Source organism: Mastacembelus armatus, chromosome 13 (assembly GCF_900324485.2).
Source record: "Mastacembelus armatus chromosome 13, fMasArm1.2, whole genome shotgun sequence".
Lineage (NCBI taxonomy): Eukaryota > Metazoa > Chordata > Actinopteri > Synbranchiformes > Mastacembelidae > Mastacembelus > Mastacembelus armatus.
The window spans coordinates 7089037-7110815 of record NC_046645.1 but is presented as its reverse complement, the minus strand read 5'-3'; the positions used below and the strand labels follow the sequence as shown (position 1 = coordinate 7110815).

Here is a 21779-nt window from a genome sequence, read left to right as displayed (position 1 = left end):
TAAAGCTTTTACAAAATGTGTGTCAAAAAAACTGGCATGGATATGAATGATTGAATGAATATCTCCTGACTAGTGTTGTGTAAACTAATTGTTTACACTAATAGTTACTGAATCCTACAGTGTTAGTGTGTTTGCATACAAATAGACTTTATAAAAAAATAAGTATTCAGGGGCAGTCAAATATGGTATTTGCCAAGTTTAGTAGGAATTTGAGGAAAGATGAATATGAGGCAAAAAAATGTGGACACAATGTTAAGTTAAGACTCAGGCTGTTGTGGCATATATATGCTGCTGTGACCAGATGCTGGTCACCATGAGGTGAATTGCTGAATTTTATGCTGATATCTTGGTGTAAAGTTAGTGAAAGGTATAGGGTTGGGGTTAGGTTAAGGTTAGGCAAAGAATTATAATTAATGTTAGGTTAAGTAAAATAGGGTGGTGTTGGGGAGATCATGCACAATAATGTCTGTGAGTGTGCAAAGTGTAATGGTGCTGGTGCTGGTGAATCTGTGGCCGAATTTGTGCTTAAGAGCATTTGGAGAGAGGTCATTAAAAATCCAGGGATATATTTCCTAAAAGTCCTAAAAGAGACTCACAATGTTGTGCTTTTTAGACGCACCACAGAACGATTACAGGGTTTTGGACTACAAGAACCACAAATCAACGGCTGACGTAAATGGCAGGGATTTACGACATCTAATAAAAACCTTGACGACAGCATCATGGCGGCGTATGGAGTTAGTTTTGAGAGTTCAGGCAGCATCGAAGAAAGAAAGGAAAGGAAACGCCAGTCACGCCAAGAGGCGCTAGAAAAGGTATAGTCTTAAAAGAGATGCGATGAACAAAACAGTGTGCAAATATATAGGTTTGTTTCATTGGTAATAGGAATTAGTCAATGAAAGCTAACAGCTAACGTGTTGTTAGCGTCAGGTGGAGCCTTGTCTGAGATGTAAAATAGCATCGTTGTGTCTTTCTAATATTAGCTACCTGTGTGTTCTGGAGCATGGCCCTGATAATGTGTGTGTGGACTGTGTGGCAGAATAAGCTTTTAATTCATGGCCACAGCTGTTCACATAAATGCGTGTGTACACAGTTTTTCAGTTGTGCGTTATCTCAGTGCGGCTTTGTTTACCTCACACAGATGCTACCTCCTGTAGATGAGCATTAAAGCTTGAAAGCACAGTATCTGTCCGATTCACCTGTGCCTGAACTGTCAAAAGCAAAGAGTCGGTGTTATTCAGTCTGAAACTGTCTGGCTCATACTGACCTTAGTGTCACTGCAATTGCTTCCACAAGATATAAACATGAAGCTGAAAGGACCTCAGTTCCCATGTATTTACAAATCATAACTCTTATCTGCATTATGACAGTGAGAAGACTGTTGTTCCTTTGACAAGGGTGTTTGTGGACTTAAAGGTCTTTTTTCATAATAATGAGCTGCTTTATTGATGAATCGAGGAGAGGAGAGGGCAGGGCAGTCTAGGCCTATAGCAGCATAACTGAACTAACTATAAGCTTTGTCAAAAAGGAAGGTTTTAAGTCTAGCCTTACAAGTACAGAAAGTGTCTGCCTCCTGAACCCAGACTGGGAGCTGGTTCCACAGGAGAGGAGCTTGATAGCTAAAGGCTTTACCTCCTATTCTACTTTTGGACACTCTGGGAACCACAAGTAGACCTGCACTCTGAGAACTAAGTGCTCTGTTGGGATGAAATTGTACTTTGAGGTATGAAGGAGCTTGAACCTAAAGGGATTTGTATGATGAATGTGACAGATGTTAGAAATTATCTTGCAACATTAATCACATCCTATTTTCATTTTAAGTTATTCAATCCTTAATACTAAATACATCATACAAAATAGAAAAGAACATTTGAACTTTACGTTGGCGTTTTAATTTAACTTTACACTTACTTGAATTTTCACTAAATATACATATTTTGAATGTTGTTCTACAATGTTTAATTTTTTTCTTTTGAATTATCCCTCTTATTGACAACCCTTTAACCCAGGCAAAACAACAGTATGAGAGAGAAGAGAGAAGGAAAGAGCTGAAGAGGCACAGAGGGGAGGGCACTTGGATGCTCCCTGAGATCAACCAGAGGCTGCAGCAGTTAGAAGAAGTAAGCTGCAGAGTTTTTTTTTTTTTTTACTCATAGCTGTGTATAATCAGTACTTAATCAGTCAGGCACATTGGGGAGTTAGACTAACGCTATACAAACCACACAACTGCACTGCATGAAAACGGTGATTTTGTGGCCAATATGTATCAGGACACGGCAGTTCCAGATATTTGTAGTTTTAACATTGCCATTTATGATCATAATTTTATCAAACATTTATCTACAAACTTTGGTGGAACACACTGCTAGATGGTATGCTACCATGGAGACATGAGCCAACAAAATTAGAGAGAGATTTGTTATTCCTGGATATCTTATGCATACCTTCTTAATAACAAAAAGCCTGTTTGGAATCTGAATCCCCCAAAGGTGGGTTCTGTGAAGAGCAAGAAGAAGAAAGAGAAGAAATCAAAAAAGAAAAACCAAAAGAAGAAGAAAGCCAAGAAGAAGGAGGAGAAGACTACAGAAGTAGCAGATGACTCTAGTGACAGCTCAGATGTAAGTTATTAAGTCATTTCCCACTGTACAATTCCATTATGCAAGGTCTGAAGTTAACATCTAAACAGTTTCAAGTGCTACACTGGGCAATGACAAAATAAAAGTATGAGACTGAAATTCTTCAGGGTTAAATGATGATTTATAGTTGAGCCTCTATGTGTCAGGACTCAGAAGAGGAGTGGGTTGAGGCACAACCTCAGGGACCAGCTGCTAAACCCTGGCAGGTTTCTGAGGAGTCCAAACCTTCAGAGAGCAACCTTAGCCCAGCTCAGAATGTCCAGGTAAAGTCCTTCACCCAGTCCCACACTTACTAAATACTTTACTTACTCACACATTTAAAGTGAATACATTTCTCTTTTTAATTTTTTTATGTTAATTCAACCAATTATCTGTGGAAACAAACTTGCCAGCTTTACTGTAGCATTTTGAAAGTCCTCTCTGTGCTTTCAATAAAAGTCAATAGTAAGATCCATTTTCTACAATGGAGAAAAATAAAGAAGCAAAATCAGTGGTGTGTAAAGACGAGTTTTTACATGTTCTTCTGCTCTAGAATTAAACATACTCATGAGACCATCCTCGAAAACAGATTGAGAAGTTGCAGATTTCAGGTTTTTTTCAGATGTTTATATTCCTTTTGCATATATCATATATACTTGCTGTGTGTGCGTGAGAGCAGAGATGAAATTTGTTAAATTGCTTGTAAGTGATTATTGATCATTCAGGATATGTCTGTTTTTGTTTAATCTCCACTTTCTGACTTGTAGCGAGATGAATGGATGACATTTGACTTCTTGGCGATGAGAACCACATCCACAGCAGAAAGGAGGGTTGAGAAAGAACGACAGAAAGAGGAGGAGAGGGCAAAAGCTCAGGCCATTGAACAGGTATGTGTATCTGTTTTTGTGTTTTCCTCCTTTCTACATATTGTATGATGTCCAGTTGCTTCCTACTATGGTTTTTCCTGGGGAGGGTGCCATGTGGTCCCTCTGATCAGTATCGTGTCCTCAACAAGCAGATTCACATGTACCTGTTATTTGAGTTTAGATGTAAACCGAACTGTGTGGACACAAGAAGGACATAAGGAGTGATCGTGTTTCTGTGTGCATGGATTGCACACTATATAAAAACACTGTGGTAGTCTCCTCATTTTACCAACTATGTGGTTACCATAGTAACAGAGCGTGTCCACTCTTGGACAGCAGTATTTCGTGGTATGTGTGTACTCACTGTTGCCTGCAGGATGTTTTCATCTGGGTTTTTAGCATTTGTTCCTGTTTGTCATGATACAGAATATTTAAATTTCAGTTAGTTTGATTGTGCTTCCCTCAGGCTGGTCTGCACAAATTGGAGCTAAACCCTTACTGGAAAGATGGAGGAACTGGGCTGCCCCCAGAAGCCATGGCTGGTACAGCAGGAAAGAAAGGTAATAACCATTAGCGATCAAAAGATTCTGATAATACATTACCAATAGTTCACTAGCAAAACATGTCCCAGCTCTGAAAAATATACTATAAGCATTAGGTTTGGTCTGAGCACCCTAGAATAAATCCAGGCTTTATTTATTGATGATGTTTACACCAACATTGAGGCTCAGTGAGAAACCCATTGCAGAGGAGGCAGAGATGTGTTTCTCCACTGCAAATTGCCTGAATAGACCAAAGTGCAATGCAACTGAATACTGTGCATTTTGTTATCTAACTGTTCCCTCACTGTTCACCACCAGCAAAGGAAATCTAAATTTAAAAATAGCATTAAACAAAGCAGTCCCACTCCAAGGTCAGTTTAAATATTGTGTAGTATGAAATATTGTTTCTACACATGATTATTGTTCTATCTTCTGTAATTAGTAGTCCTGTATAAATAAGTGTAATGCTTGCATTATGTCTGATTAGGTCCATCACAAGGGAGCTCCTGTAAGTGGCTAAAGAATTAGATACAGAGTTTGTTGATGTATTGAAAGTCCAGGAGAAAAGAAAAATGAATTTCCAAACAGCAGGACTTGAATGGAATTAGATATACAGAAGCATGGATGTTCAGCAGAAGACTGAGAGAACAGATTGTGAGAAGTGCTTCTGTGTTAAAGATTTAGAAAAAGAGAGCTGGAGAGAAACAGAACAGAGAGTAAGCTGACGAGCAAATTCAGGTGCATGTGTGTGTATGCGTCTCTTATCTCCGTACACAGTAAGTACAGTCCCGTCTAGAGTTGGCGTGGTCTCCTTGTAAGCTTTATGTTAACTGCAAAGCAAATGCGAACACGTCATGTGTACACACACATGCGCACATATTTATGCAGACTTTCTTAAACTATGTCAAATGTGGATTTTGTTTACTTTTTGTTTACTATTTTGTTTCTTGTGTTATAAACATGAGGTCACAGGAGGTGCAGACTGGTGGATTTGTAGCATTGGAAACAATGAGTTTTATCCATTAAGAAGGTCAAGGCAAGACTTTTTGGTAAATGATCAGGTGCATGTAATTGGCCCCAGGTAATTTTAAAAAGTTTGACATGGTGCAGTGAGAGAAAAGCAATGTAAAAGCTAACTCTGTATTTAATAACAAAACATTTTTTTAGTCACAAACTAGTTTTCATACATATGATAACTTATGTAGAGAGCAGGTGCCATGTAAATATGTCATCATTTTTGTCACTGGTTACTGCTAACATGTCCCCACGCAGGTGTAAAATGTTATATTTGTGTGTAGTATTTAAAACATCATGGTTTCCTTGAATTTGTTTCTGTCCATCTACAGTTCAAAGCAGCAGATAATAATTAAGAATTGCTATGTTCTCAAACACTGAATCAAATACACAGTATTGACCTTGGCCATAGAAACATTTGGTTTTGCTCAGTACATTTGTAATGTGTTATCTCTCTGGGATGTTGTATGAAGTGTTATTTTTTGAAAGAACATTTATTTCCCATTCACTTAGAAACAAAATGTTTCTTTTGTCCTGACCTTCATTTCTCTTCTGTAACTTGTCTTGTTTTTCCTTGATCTTCATGTTTTACTTTTTCATAAGCATGTGATTCAACATTTTGTCTACTTTTCTTGTGTATTTGAAAAAAAAAAAAATCAACTTCTCACAAGCATTAAATCATGTTATTTCCCAATTTCTTAAACATTTTTATACCATACCTATCTGGGTATGTGAACTAAAGCCTCAGATAATGTCAAGACCTTGTAGTGCAAAGAACATTTCAAGCGACTTTTACTGTGTCCTGTAGTTTCTCATTTCAAATCCAATTGTTGATTACCTTTTACTTATTGTCTCGGTTTAAATCTGTATCAAGATGGCACTGGATAAAGTGTACAATAAGCTCACTAATACAGTAGAATCTAATTACCATCACTTGAATTTCTGTGCGTCGAGAAACATAGTCAAATAACAAGGTGGAAGATGTGACTGAGTCACTGGGTCTCTGCATTAGTTAAATGGTGTGAAAAGGTGTTGTTTGTCCTTCTCTGTAACTATTTTTTTCTCTCTCTGTTCCTGCAGGCCCAGTAGTGAATGACGGCGGTCTGGGCTGGCTGAGGAAGAGTTACCAGAGGATGAAGGAGCAGGCAGAGCGGGAGCAGCGCAGCCTCAACGATGTGGTGGCCGAGAGATATGGGGTGAGAACTGATGGCACGCTGGCACAGCTTACATGTTGTTTCTCCTCTTTGCTTCGCATCCAGGGGAGGAACGGGTTAATCTAAGCCGCTGAACAGAAATAGCAGGTTACAATGTGTATTATGGACAGCTGGTCACAATACAATGTTATGAAGGAGCTCAGAAACTGAATGCCACGCTTGACAAGCTCATTGAGGTGGCAGCTATAATAATAGAACAGAAAATAACACTACGAGGGAGAGAGAAAGAGACACACACACATGCACATCTGCAATTTATCAGCAACATGTGGTTACTTGAAAAATCAGCTGCACACCTTAGTCTGTTGCATGATATTACATTTATTATAAATAAACGTTTGGACATTATATAAATTTAAATATATTACTTTACAGATGACTATTGCGTCAAGGTCACTTCAGTCGGAAGGATTTAGACGCACTATAGAGTCACATTCTTGCTCACTGCTGTGGGAACAGAGTGTGTCTAGATCGTCTTCTTTTCCTTTCGGCTGCTCCCTTCAGGGGTCACCACAGTGAATCTGCCTCCATTTAACCCTATCCTCTGTTTCCTCCACACCCACACCAACTATCCTCATGTCCTCCTTCACTACATCCAAGAAACATCCTCTTTGGTCTTCCTCTAGGCCTCCTTCCTGGCAGCTCTAACCTCAACATCCTTTTACCAATGTATTCACTGTCCCTCCTCTGAACATGTCCAAACCATCTCAATCTGGCTTCCCTGGCTTTTTCATATATCTCTTTGCTGTCGGACATCACACACATTGTTCTTTAAGTCACTTTCAGCAATGTCAGCACTCTGGTTGACAGCATAAAAACTGTCAGTATCAGAACATTGTGTATACTCTATATCTGTGTGCTTTCCTGTTCTTCTTTTTCCACAACCACAGCAGTGCACTTCCTCTAGAAAAGCAGAAACATCCTATATACTGTTATTGTACATTATTGTTTACAATCATTTTTGCATGATTATATGAGTTTTTATTGTTTAACATTATATCATCTTGATGATTTGTCTGTGCTTCAGTGATTTTGTGGTAATCCCAGAGACCCTCTGTTTTTTTTTTTTTTAATCTTAACTTGATGGAAACTGTGAAATGAAGATCCACTCTATGTACTGTCAGTGCTATCAGTTAGATATTGTTTTTTTTTTTTTGCCTTGGTTTTCTACACCATGTGGACATTGCTAGTGTATTTCTTTACTGAACCTCCATTAAAGTGCCACAGGTTAAAGGTTTGGACATTTGTGAAGATCTGAGCTTTAAAATCTGTGAATGTTTTAAAGTATTTTAATATGTCCTGTATTTCTCTTTTTAAAAGTCAATGGAAGAATTTCAGCACAGACTTGCAGAGGCTGAAAAAGCTGTGTATGGATATAGGAGAAGGGGTGGAGAAGAGGACGGAACAGCAAGATGCGGGTGGAGAAAAGGAGAGGAAGAGACCCGGGAGAAATGGAGGAGAAAAGAAGGAGATGGGGAAGACAAAGAACGGTGGAGAAAAAATGAAAGAGACTCAACTCCCAGAGAGAGAGAGAGACACTATGATGGAAGAGGACAGGAAAGGGAAAGGGGAGGGTATCGAGGAAGGGATGGTGAGAGAGGTCGTGATAGAGACAGGTACAGAGAGAAGGATAGGGACAGAGAGCAAGACAGAAACAGGGACAGAGACAGCGAGAGAGATGGTGATAGAGGAAGAGACAGAGAGAGGGAAAGAGACCATGAAAGAGAAAGGGACAAGCACAGAGAGAGGGACAGGGACAAGGATGGTGATAAGGAAAGAAACAAAGAAAGAGATCGTCCTAGTGGTGCATCATCAGCTGGGCAAAATTGGAGTCAACGTTCCCTCTCTCTCGGGTCACTCAAAGGCCGCTTCCTCAAACCCTCAGCAGATGATGACGGTAGGTTGATGTTAAGGATGTTTCTAGCAGGTGTAAACAAGCATTTTGATCATATTTGGACAATGATGGCTGAATAAATCAAATTTCCAATCAAATTTCTACTTCAGGTGGATTAGACCTTGTGCTTTTTTCCTCTTAAAGTGTAACATGTCTGTGCAGTTTCTATCACAAATCAGGAAACCAAACTATTTCAACAAGTGTTATTCATAGTTTAACCTGTTGAGAGTGTGTAGCCCAGTTTTAACATGTATTTTGTCCTTTGTCCTGTGCAGCTCCAGAACATCCACCTCCTCCAGCACGAACATCCACAGGATTCCTTAAACCCAGCTCTGATGATGACGACTCTGGTCCACATAATACCAGCAGTCCAGCCTGGAAGAAGAGCAGTAAAGTCACATGTCAGCCTGACAGTCCAGAGAAGCCACAGCAAGAGAAAGAAAGTGATGCTGGGAAAACTCAAGATTGCCTCTGTGGTGAAAGATCTACTGTGACACCAGCAAGGTTATAAGCTTTTTTTTTTTTTTTTAATTATTATTTTGTTGACCTCAAAATGTAGTTCAGTAGTTTGGTTTTGTCCACTCAGAGGAAACAGTATGTCCCAATCATTACATCATACCTCTACATATCCAAGTTGATGTTCAGACTTTAGTACGAACAGTATATTGGCATGGGGTAATATAATTCAGTAGTATCTTTTTTAGAATCGTAATAAATGGATTACAGGTCTGATTATAGTGTTTTTCCATATGTACTTGGTTAGTTTCAGAGGACCTGTGGGAAAAGGTCCTTATTTACTTTTGAACATTAGTTTTGATATTCCCAGAGCAACTCCCTTGGTGTCTAATCACTGAGCCTGCAACTCTTATATTATCTGTGCTATTTCTGTCCTAATAGCTGTACCATTAACATACTGTAGCTTATTGCTAATTTCTCCATCTGCCCCTAGTCCTCTACTTTCTTTTTTTCAATTGTCTTTGCCATCTTCATCCTTCATTCATGTTAATCCTGTTGATTTTTTTTTTTTTTTAACTTACATACTTATGCATTTCCTTATGCTGCAACTGCATTGTACGTGAACACCTGGTGGGACAAGGTTTTATTAAGCTGAGTAAAATGATTGCATCTTAAGCTTACATGGTTTCTTCCTTTGATGACAGTTCAACTATAGCAGTGTTGAGGCCAGAAGTGTGTGTGTGTGTGTGTGTGTGTGTGTGTGTGTGTGTGTGTGTGTGTGTGTGTGTGTGTGTGTGTGTGTGTGCGTGCGTGTGCGTGTGTGTGTGTGTGCGCGCGCGCGTGTGTGTGTGCGCGTGTGTGTGTGTGTGTCACGGCTTTGTAAAGTCTCCTTAGTTGTTCTGCGTTTTGCTTCATTAGGCTAAGTTGTTTGGGTAAACTGGAACCCACAACCCCTGCAGCATGAAATGAGCCTGCAGTGTGGCAGCTGAATGAAATGAGGTTATGAGAAGTGTAATAGCCTAGAACAATGCTTCCCAGGCTGCACTTCAGATCCAGGCAAGGCTGTAATGATCTCTGTGGGTTGTGTGTGTGGGGGTAAATCATAACAGATAAACGCTGTGAGAGCTTGGAAGAAATCAATTAAATGGTTAAATTACAAACTTTGCAAATAAGTTTAGGATTATTTTTAGGATGGAATAATTAAGACATTGAATTTTGTGTTGAGTGGTGAAGTATGGGTGAAGTCTAGAGGAAAAGAAGTGCTGAACTAGAGGACACTATTTGACCTGTTATTTGTATCACTGTTGTAATGCTGGGTCCCTGTTACCATAATTGCCAAGTCCAGTTATTATTAATGAATTTGGGCTTCTTTTTCTGGAAAGTCGCTTACGCGTTTTGGTAGTTGCGGGTTGTGGTTTTATGGGCTTGTTTCTAAAGTGTAGTTGCTTTTTTGGGCTTTTTTGGGCTTGCCAGGCTCCTAGCTCCATACGTTTTCTTTTTTTCCCAGTTCCCAGAAGAGTAGTTTGTCCTCTTGCAGGGTCCATCCACATATCTCCCACCCGCTGCTGCACTAGCCCATTGGAGGCAGAGTAGGTCGGTCTGTTTTCTTCGGGTTCCTTGGCTAAAGCAAGGCAGGCAAACCTTTAAATGAAAATACACGGGGAAATGCGTAGAAATAAAGGATTTATTCAAAGGTCAGTTAAAAAGCAATAATATGTGGATTCAGTATGATATTTTTGTTTCAGAGGTTTCAGATGTACTTTGGATAACAGTCTATAATTTGATTAAAAGTTGAGTTAAGTCTAGCACTCCCTCTTGTGGTCATTGTGCTGGGCTTGTTTTCACAGGCGTGGTTGCTTGTTTCTCTCGTGAGATCTGGCAATGCTCGCTGTGACACTTGTTTCCTGGGTAAGCAAATTCACTACCTGTTGCAAGCGTGTTGTGCAGTGTGCTCTGTACAGCTCATTTACGGATTAGCTACATATTAGCTGTAGTCTAACACGCCTAAAAACTAACAAAGCTCTCTATACAACTCATTAACCTTTACATACTCCTGAACTAGTCAATCACCCTTCTATTTTGGCCAGCGACACACCCACTGAGAAACTGACTCTGATAATTGGCAGCTCCATAGTCAGAAACGTGAAAATAGAGACTCTAGCGACCATAGTCGAGTATTTTCTGGGGTCAGAGCCACATTGAGTCAAATCTGAAGCTGCTGGCTAAGGCTTATCGTAAATATGGTAAGATTGTTATTCATGTTGTCAGCCTCCAGCACTAATGTGAAAAACCTTGTTATTTTTGACAAAGATATGTCCTTAATTCACACATAAAACAAGTCTCTAGAACTGCCTTCTTTCACTTGCCACATTATTGCAGAATTCTGCTGCCAAAGTCCTGATGGGAACTAGCAAGAGAGATCATATTTCTCCTATATTAGCTTCTCTTCATTGGCTCCCTGTTGAATTCAGAATAGAATTTAAAATCCTTCTCCTCACATATAAATCCCTTCATGATCAAGCTATTTCTTACCTATTTAAGTATAGTTGTTGTTTATTGTTGCTGTTCTTTTCTCTCTCCTCTATCCACTAACCACAACTGGTCGAGGCAGATGGCCGCCTGGTGAGCCCAGTTCTGCTGAAGGTTTCTTACATTAAAGGGGGTTTAGTGCTTGCTAATAAGTGGATTTGTTAGGTTTTGTTTTTGTTTTTGTTTTTTTTGTTTTTTTTGTAAAGTGCCTTGTGGCTTTGATGAATCCTAAACTCTTTACATTTTGTGGTTAAAACAAGGAAATGTTTATTCTTTGATTTTTAAAATTTCCCTTTCTATGCATTTGTCTTTTTCTGGCCATCATAATGTCCTGTTCATGTTTTCCTAGAGATGAGACTGAAAGTGAGAAAGAAGAGGATGAACTTCCACTGCTGTCAGAGGAGGAGATGAACAAACTGGGATCTAAGTTGGTGAAGGCAGAGATCATGGGCAATATGGTCAGTACATTAAAGTTATGGTACTTATAGTCGTCATAATATCCACCTCTTAAAGGCTTTTGAAGATGAGAATCAATTTATTAGCTTCTCCATCTGTCTTAGTAAAAGTAAAACTATGTACTTAAAATAAAAGAGAATATAAATCCAGTGTTTCTGTAGCTCATCTATCAATCACATACTCACACTCCCTCCTGTTGCGCTCTTGAATGTAGTCAGTGTGCCTAGCTATTATCACCTTTCAGTTTGGCCTTTTTAGCTTCTCTTTGGGAGACTATGCCAGCTTATTTTTACTCATTGAGAATTTATTTCCTCCATGCCTGCAACATGTTATGTGAGCCATCAGTAGGCTAAACTAGACTAAAAACACATTCTGGATACACTAACTGAAGAACACTTTGGGCTAGAAACAATCCTTAATATCCTGTGCTATAAATATAATGTCTAGCCGATACTGTCTATTTTGATGAGGAGATAGACAGCTAAGCTTATCTAGCTTGTAGGGTGTATCATGATGGCGATGATGTCAAACTGCACCTAACATTTGAAGGAGAGGTTAGTTACGAAGCTTAGCGCACACATAAGAATGGCAGAGTTTTGTGTTGTGTTTATTTTCAGAGACAGAGTTTTCAGTAAGGGCAGCAAAGGTTCCTCCAGCATCTGGCACTTTCATTATTATTTCATCCTTACAACCCATTAAATTATTGTGAGTTTCATATTTTATTCTTTTTGTTGGTGAACTTGCATTAAACTGCAGTTTTCTTAGCATATATTTCCAGCTTGTCAATGAATCCATTAATTTAGACAATTCATTGATCTGTGCACTTACCTCCCCCTCTCAGTTTTATGCTATTGGGTTATATTGGGTTAGAGATGGTTAACACACTAATGCACACACTACCACTTACAATGTGTTACCAGCACCATACAGCATCTCCGTATATTGAAAACCAATCAAATCAATTTTGTGCATTTGTGTTTGACTGTGTTAAGTATCTATATGCATGTATGTGCACTGTAGATAAAGCTTTATTACAAAAATGCCTGGACACAGCAATGTTTATTGACTTATACCAACTGGCTGCTTAAATGTAATGACTTTTAAAACAATTTTTTACTTTCAAATACTCATGTGTGTTGCAGGCCATGGTTGAGAAACTGAAGTCACAGTTGGCTGCAGCACAGAGAGCCAAAGAGAGCCACGCTGCCCGGAAACAGCTTCAAGGATCCGCTAAATCAGATCAGGTCAGTGTGAACTATTTGCAAGTTTTACACAGTCATTGTTTAACTGATATAACTAGTGTCTCTGAGAATGGGCAAAACATTACAAATACCTCAGTCTAACAAAATAAAATTCAATATTCATCAACACCACAGATTACAGCCCCCAAATTGTCCATAAACTGCAACCTCTATATTAAAAAGAGTTAATAATATAATGTTTATTCTGACATTCATGAAGTTAAATTTTTTTGCTAATGAGCCTTTTTTTGTTAGAATGTATTAGTTATGCATCAGGTTTAGTGAGTTTTTTTTAAGCCCACAGTTTCCTTCCAACAAAAACAAAAATTAGACAGACAGGAAGGAGAGGACATTTTTTTTCTATGGAAAAAATGTCCTCTGTTCCATTTCTCTCTTCATGTCTCTTAGTTTTATCTCTGTATGTCCTAGTTTTTTTTTTGTTTGTTTTTTCTTTTTTTGCTGTTTCCTGAGAGTTGTTTTTCCTTGTACTGATATCTACACAGCGCTGTCTCCCCATGATTTATTATATATCCAACACACACCCACACAGATACACACACAAACACCCCTAAAACAGACTGCAGATTTTCACATTCACATATATCCCTAAATACAGATTCATTGTCCTGTGTTGGATATCTATGCATAAATTTTACACACACACACACACACACACACACACACACACACACACACTTACACACTTACACATGCAGTTTTATCTGCTGGCTGCTTCTTTTTCCTCTCCCATAGTCTAAATGCTAATCCTAACACTCAAGGCAATATCTTTTCTAAACTTCGCACACAGCAGGTTACCTCATCATCTTTCTTTCTCATCATGCAGCAGGCAAAAAAAGTGCCTCATACAGTCTTGTCTTCAGATGAACTAAACTCTGTTGTTGCATCTGACTACTGTTCTGACTGGATTTGGTTGAAATCTTTTCGCTGCTTGGCTCTTACGTCTTGATGTTGTATGGAAACAGCTCCTGTTGGGCATTAATGGGAAACAAATGTCTTTTACTATGGTGGTGACACTCTCTTACCAGAGGTCATTCAGAGTGTGCCCTTGTGTTAATGTGTGTGTGTTTGGGGAAAAAGAGTGCAACAGATTGAGCAGGAGACAGAGAGAATATTTATGCTGCCCTGTGTTTCTGTAGTACAGGCAATTAACAGAGAGCAATGGCTGTGTCCTGACATCTCAGCGCTGCTTTATCTCCTCTTACTGGCATCGCCTGTGTCTTCTGGATTCTCATACACACACACACAGACAAGCCCAGATAAACGGCAATGTATTTCCGACACAAGTGGAGTCCAGGCAGCTTTATAAACACACGGAAATCAGGTTCTGATTATTTATATAACCTGTATATTGTCATTTGTAAGGTAGGCCAGATTCATCCCCACTAGGGCTGTTCTGTTTAAATAAAAGGGTGAAATTCTCAGTATGGTTTGGAAGAAAATGTCATAATTATTAAATTTTAGTGCACTTATCTGCTGAGAGGTACTTAGTCCTCTTATAGATGGAGTGCTGTTGATTTGCACTCATTTTAGTTTCTTCCATTCTGTCTTGTTATGGAAGACTTTTGACTCATCTTCATTATTCAGCGTTTTGACTCTTGTTGCCTGTCTTGCTCATATTTATTGTTTTCACTGTGTGGAGCTTTGGAAGACCAAACTGTGTCAGCTCCAGTTCCAGTTCTTGTCTTATTCTTGTGTCAATCCATCTTACTGTCCGTTTTAATTTATTCTGGCTGTCTCCGATCTTCTCTGCTCTTTCATCTTGTTCTTGTTTCTTGCCTGTCCGTCTGTGGTTGTCAGTTCAGACTCCAGTCTTTTTCAGGCTGGACAATGGCATTGCAGCTGCAGTTTTACCAGAATATTCTACTACTTGCATTTTTGGGCAGAAAGCAGGTCTCCTGTTTTCTTCCCCAAACCTAGTAAGCCCTTTCAAAACTAATGATATTTTTTGGAATGAGTGGGGTAATTCAGGTGTGAAGTATTTTATTCTGATAAAGGTCTGTATGAATCCAAAACACTGCACAATTGATAATGGCCTTGCTTTACTCTGGATTTTCAGATTCCAAGTCGCTCCACTGAAGACCAGGAGGTCCTGCTGTTCAGAACAGACCACTCAGGTCGGGCCTGGCCAGTCAAGGCCCCCTCTGGACCTCAAGAGCCTCATGGAGGACGACGGAAGAAGAAACCGGTAAAGGGAGAGGGATGAGCAGTGGTATTAAAATATAGAAAAACATTGAAGGGGAGTTTTTTATGGAAAACATGAAAATCTACTGCTGCACATATGTTAAAAATAAATCTGTAACTCAATAAGCTACCACTAACTAAAAATACAAAGGATCCTGCTGCTGGTACCAGAAGACAAAGGTGTTGAGAAAAGTGGGAGAAAACGAGAGGCTTGTGTTCTGCTATTTATTTCTAGCGGTTTGGTATTCATCACTGTGTGTATTGAGAGCAGGCACTCCACCTGACTGAGTTGAAATGTGTAATGTAAACAAAGCTCTCCAGTCCCTTCTGTGTTTGTGGTTATCATAACTTTATTAAGTGGCTCTGCCTCCTGAACTGTTTGGCTCACTCGCTGTTTCCCTCATGATCAGTCTCGCTGCCTCTCTCTGCTCTGTCCACTTCTGTTTCTCTGTTCATCAATTCCATTTTGTCAGTTTATTTTCCCGCCCCATTTTCTCATCTTCTCCTCCCTATTTCTTCTCTTCACTAACTTTTATCTCTCGCTTTTGTATCCCTCCTTTCAAAGATGTGATCTGAATACTTTTTAAAAGTGTTTTTTCATACAACCCTGAATTTCTAGTTGATTTCCTTGCTTTTCTTAACCTCTGTTTCACAATCCTCTCTCTTTCCCTCTCTCTTCAGATGGAGACGCATGCTGATGGACAGCGTGTGCGCTACTTCCAGGATGACGACGCCGTTGGTCTGCAGGAGATGGTGAGGAGGGAGAAGATGAGTTCTGCGCAGGATCAGAATGCCCTCTACTCTCGCATGGCTAACAAGGTAAGAGTCTTATCACAGCCTCGCCACTGCTGGGCAGTGCTGAGCAATAAAACTAAAAACCAACAATTTTGGTAAATATTACCAGAATAAACAAGGTGACCAGTCATGAATGACATGGAGATCCGCTTTTTACCCATCCTGGCAGCCTAAGATCTGGTGGTGTCATCAAAAGATTATAACTTTAAACTACATTTTTGGAGTCCACATTAGTATTTCTGATTATTGCTACCTACAGCTGGGCATGGATTCTGATGTGTGGTCCAATTTTGGATTTGGTTCCCAGTTGGCAAAATACCCACATTTGTTAAGCTCTGGTGATACTTAATCTCTTACCCTTTTCTCTCTCTCTTCACTTCTGTTTTATAAATCAAAAGCAAACAGGACACACAGGTACCAGGCCTGCCTTTTCACAGTACAGTGTCATTAGCAATGGCTGATGCAGTCAGCCACAGAAATATGGCATGAAAAAGTGCTATATGAATGTGTATTTATAGGAAGGATTATGTCGATTAATTCTGACATTCTAACTCAAAGAAGGAAAGGACAGACATTTAGGATTTGTTCTGAGAGACTCGTATGCTTTTGGCTATGTCATTATTCTTCTCTCTCCACTACTACTCTTACATCTACTTGTCTCTCCCTGCAACTCTCCTCCACTGTGTGCTTGAAATAGAAGCTCAGCAGCAGATGGGTACTGGCAGGTTGTGGTGCGTGTGTCAGTCTGTCAGCGGTTTTACAGCCTGTACTCTTCCATGAGCCGAGACGCGTTTTCCTTGTTCCTTCTTTTCCTTCTCTTTTCCACTTGTTTACTTCTCTCTCTGTAGTTTGGAATATGACAACAAGCACTGTGAAAATCCTGCTGACAGGTGTTTCTGTGTGTATGAGAGTATGAAAAGGAAGCATTAATAAACAAAGGCATGGAGGAGTTGCCATAGCAATTTTAAAAAAGAGAAATGCTTTAGCTTTTAGTTTTTGGGGGGTTTTTTTCAGCAACTTTCTCTTTCACCCTCACTTTGCACTCCTTTTCCTTCACTCATATACACACACACACACACACAATCACTCGCCCTCACTCATATTTTTGCTACACTTGCATCTGTATAAAAATACACACACATGTTCTGCACCTACAAAGAATGACACTAAAAATACATCTACAGTTACCATGGCAGGGCTTCTATAAATACCTCTTATAATCACAGCTATAGATTTATGATCTGCAAGGATAAGATTTTTTTTTTTCTGTTTCAGCAGTTGCAGTACAGTGCACCACTTCTATGCATTGCTCTACTGCCTCTATAATCGCTTTATTTGTTTGTACATCTATTTCTTTTTTATTAATCTTCCCTCTCTAACTCTTCTTTCATTCTTCATGCCATTACCAAAATGAAAGAAATGTGATCACAATTTTGATGATTTTTGGGTTAACATTTTGTAAATAATGGGTCATCTGTTGTGTTCAGAAATGCTAAGATGTGATTTATGTTTAAAGTTCAAATTCTCGGGCTCAAAGATGTTTTTTTTTTTACGGAGTTCCGTACGTGTACAGAAAAATATTTTGAATATTTTGTTCATAATCTACTAAATTAATAGCCAAACTCATAAATGCTTTTTTTCATTTTAAGGGACATTCAGGTCTTAGTATCCCAGGAATCTTTAATTTAGACATCTTATTAAATATGTTACCAAGTGAATCTTGAAGAGGATGTATGCTTTTAATATGGATTTACTATTCTGTCTCAAATCAACTTTAACATGGTGCAACTAAGACTGCTAGAATCAGAATCAAATCAACATAGCAGGTCCAAGGAATTCAATCTGGTTTAATTATAAAACTTTCCTGTTTTCTCAGGCATTTTGTTAATTTGATTTTATTTTTAAATTGTTTATTTGTAGCAGGTTTGATTGCTATGATATTTATTTATTGTAAAATGTGGTGAGACTTTCTTTGTGAATTGCATTTTAAATCAAAATAACTATAAGACTTCATCTCAACATAGAACTCAACATAAACATCAACATAGTGGACTCAGTTGATATTAAGATGACTGTGGAAAGAAGCTAAATATAGCTATGTAATGAATATAGGTGAATGAAATTGTACATATATTAGAGTCTAAATCAGAACAATATGTTTTCTACATAGTGTAAGAACAAACAGTATTTTGTCTGTGCTAAGCATAAAGTGTTTACAGAAACCGGTGAACAAAATATATGGTGAGAAGTGTTTACAGTTCTTTCACTGTTGCCTAGGAAAAGACGCTGTGGAAATGGCAGGCGGTCTTGGTTATGGGAGCTCTCTTTCTTACTTTTTTCTGAGAGGGGAGTTTTTTGGACAGGCATGAGAAGGGTCCAACATTATCTTCCCTATGTTCTGTTTGACCCAGGAGGTACAGATGTCTGAAGGCAGAGGAGTGAAAGTATGATGGTCTTCTCTGCCCACCACACAACACGTTGCAGCCTGTGATTTGAGTGTGATGATGCAGAGCCCTATCCGCACGGTGATTTAGGAGGAGATGACTGTGTAGACTTGTAGCAGCAGCACTTCTGACATTCTGAACTTTTTCAGCTGATATAGAAAATGCTGCTGGTCCTTCTTGGTAATGGCGCATCTATTGTGTCCCATTTCAAGTAAACAAGCTGGATGCTGAGTGTCTTGTGCTCAGAGTGGGGCTCCAGTGACACAAGATGAAGAAAAACTCTGTCTTATCCTGTCCATCTCTCTACCTAAAAAGTGTAGAATTCGATGGTATCTCTATTGCTGTCTTTTAGTAAAGAATTACACCGGGGGTGCAGAACCCATGTTACCCAAGGGCCATTGTCCTGCTTGATTTCCAACTATCCCTGCCCTACCTACTCCTAATTACCTGGATCAGGTTTATTCAACTAATCAGAAGCTGGAAGACACCATGTCTTCCCCCATTCCACCCTCATCTGAAATGGAAGACATTCACTAACCCGTAACTTTAACCATCATTACTAAATGCCTAACCTCAACCCTAAACCCTAACTCCAGCCTAATTCTAACATTATCCTTCAAACCAAATATTAACCCTCAAACAGCCTATTAAATTTATGAAGACTGTTCAAAAAGTCCTGCGTGCAATCTAAAATGTGTCCACACAAACCTGAAAATATATGTACACTCACGCACACACACACATTCCCTCCCACACTGCCACTAAACTCATCCAATTTTCACTCTCACTCACACACTCACTCCTACACAACAAGTCATACACACACACTTCAGCCATGCTTGCCTCTCACTCTCTCACATACACGCAGATTCCAACCTGTTGCCCTATCGCCATGGTGATAAGACACAGACGTAGAAATACCAGAGCCGTCCTGCCACACGGTTAACACAGAGACCAACTTACATACAGGGCAATCCAGGCTCATCACACACACAGACAGTATGCCGTGGAGATGGCACAGACGGTAATATTGCGTCAGCACCTACATGCACCAGTTAATAAAGCTACCAGCCAGTTTCTAAGAACAGTCGCTGTCTCTACAGTACTTTTAAGGCATTCCCACTTGTTTGCGCTGTAGAATTTTATTTTTTAGTTGGTCTGAAATTAAGTATATCAATAAAATGTATCTACAATTTACTACCACAAAGATTTATCTAAGTACAGTACAGTTATTTATACTTGCTGATATATTTTATTGAATATAGAAAATACCCCAGAGTAATCACATGCCTGTTAAACACGGCCTCTTCTCTCCCTTTTCCACTCCATCTCATCATCGTCTCAATCACCAACACCGCTTCTGCTCCGCTCGACTCTCCAGATGATGGGGAAGACGGATGGCGACAACTACACGCTGGATGACATGTTTGTGTCGAGTGCGGCGCAGCAGGAGGGTGAGGGGAGGGAGGAGGAGAGGATGAAAAACAGAGCCATCGAGGAGAGCAGGAGGCTAGCTGCCTCTATGGAGAAATGCCATTATTGCTTCAGCAGCCAAGAGCTCCAGAAGCACCTCATAGTGGCAATAGGGAGCAAGGTAAGGGATAGGGAATGTAAGCTGTTTTAAGACAGAGAGGAATTTGTGTTGAAATGATCAGTCGCTTAATTATTCCATTATTTCCCAAAGACATGTAGGTCTTGTATTTTCCAAATACAAATACATAAATGAAAGAATAAAGAAACCAAAAATATATATATTTATAACTGATATTAGAACCACATACAGTATTTTTGCTCAAAAGATCTCTCAAAGCAATCAGTTATTACATTTTTGTCAGTTTATTCCCTGTAAGATGACAAATGGATAAATCAACTAATTGTAGCTCTTAACTGAAAGAATTTACGTTTTGGATTGTTTGTCCAACCCCTCTCAAGGAAAATCATGATATAAGAAGATGTTGATATATGTGCGATCTGGTGTTCAGGTGTACCTGAGCCTGCCTGCAGGAGTGTCCATGACAGAAGGCCACTGTCTCATCTGTCCTCTCCAGCATCACTGCTCTGCCACTGGATTGGATGAGGATGTGTGGTCAGAAATGCAGGTTAGTCAATCAGTGCTGTCATTTCAGTAAAATGCAACAGCATCTATGACTGTTAAATATAAATTGAATCAAAGGCTGGTATAATTTTCATCAGTGAGATTATGAAGAAATTAATTTAATTGAGTTCACTGTGCTGATTTTCCATCCTCAGCTGTTCCGGCGAACCTTGGTGCGTATGTTTGAGTCCATGGAGCTGGACTGTGTGTTCATGGAAACATACATGAACCCACGCAGGAAACAACACATGGTCCTGGAGTGTATTCCGCTACCCCGAGAGCTGGGCGACATGGCACCCATATACTTTAAGGTCTGCATCTGTCTGTGTGTGTCATTCTGTGTCTCGTCATTCTGATTAAGTTACTATTGTCAGATCTTACATTGTACAAAAATGCTATTATGTGCCATCAGAAAGCTATCATGGAGTGCGATGAGGAATGGGCCATGAACAAGAAGATCGTCGACCTCTCCTCAAAGGACATCCGCAAAGCTGTATGCTCTCTATTTTTCTGCCTGTCTCTTTATCACTCTCTTACTCCAGTTATTTCTGAAATATTTTGTTGGCTTTTCTCACTTTCTGTCCTCCCTCACCTGTTTCTGTTTTTAATATTCACTCATCCTTGGTGTTAATTTGTTTCTTGTTGTTGTCCTCCCAGGTTCCTCGTGGTCTACCCTACTTTGCTGTAGACTTTGGACTCCAGGGAGGGTTTGCTCATGTCATTGAAAATGAACAGAAGTTCCCCTACTACTTTGGCAAGGTCAGTTTGTGTATTTGTGCATCATTATGCTTTTTATTTATTGATTTTTGGCTAAGAATTCTATAAAATTTTACCCTTGCTTGTTGATTAAGATGTATTTAGTACATGTGTGCTAATACAAGTCATGCCACCGCTGTTTCACATGAACATTTTAAGGATTTGGGGGCTATTCCTTATCAGAGACATATGCGTATTTTATGAGATAAGTTGATGTGAGTTGATTACAAAGCAAGAATTCCTCTGATCAGTTCCTTTTTCCCCTCACAGGAAGTGGTAGGAGGCATGATGGACTTGGAGCCGAGGCGTTGGAGAAAGTTGATAAGAGAGAACTTCGATGATCAGAGGAAAAAGGTCCTACAGTTTGCACAGTGGTGGAAACCGTATGACTGCACCAAGACTGAGGGCTAGCAAGAAAGAGAGATGTACAGGTTTTTTTAAAGTAGGGAAGACAACACACATATATACTAACACTGTGGTTCCCAGGGCAGGAATCACATTTGGTCAATGTGGCACACATGCTGTACAAATTTAGAATGTGAAAACATTTTTACTTGAATAAAAAATAAATAAATTGACTTTAATTCATGTATTTGTCTGTTTAAGCCACAAAAGAAGAGTTCATGTCATCATTTCTTTACACTGAAAAGCCATCACGAC

The 21779-nt window shown here is 39.4% G+C and overlaps 1 protein-coding gene across 1 annotated transcript; it reads left to right on the top strand.

The window, feature by feature from the left end:
- The first annotated feature begins 673 nt into the window (after positions 1–673).
- Positions 674–21709, top strand: cwf19l2 (CWF19 like cell cycle control factor 2). The gene is made up of 19 exons (XM_026299042.1): positions 674–815; positions 2010–2120; positions 2490–2618; positions 2783–2899; positions 3383–3502; positions 3948–4041; positions 6118–6233; positions 7572–8148; positions 8421–8649; positions 11480–11588; positions 12729–12830; positions 14905–15033; positions 15711–15848; positions 19650–19862; positions 20251–20367; positions 20519–20674; positions 20776–20856; positions 21021–21122; positions 21390–21709. Exons 1-19 carry the CDS (start codon positions 723–725, stop codon positions 21528–21530), a joined length of 2874 nt encoding a protein of 957 aa, XP_026154827.1. The 5' UTR covers positions 674–722; the 3' UTR covers positions 21531–21709.
- Positions 21710–21779: the final 70 nt, after the last annotated feature.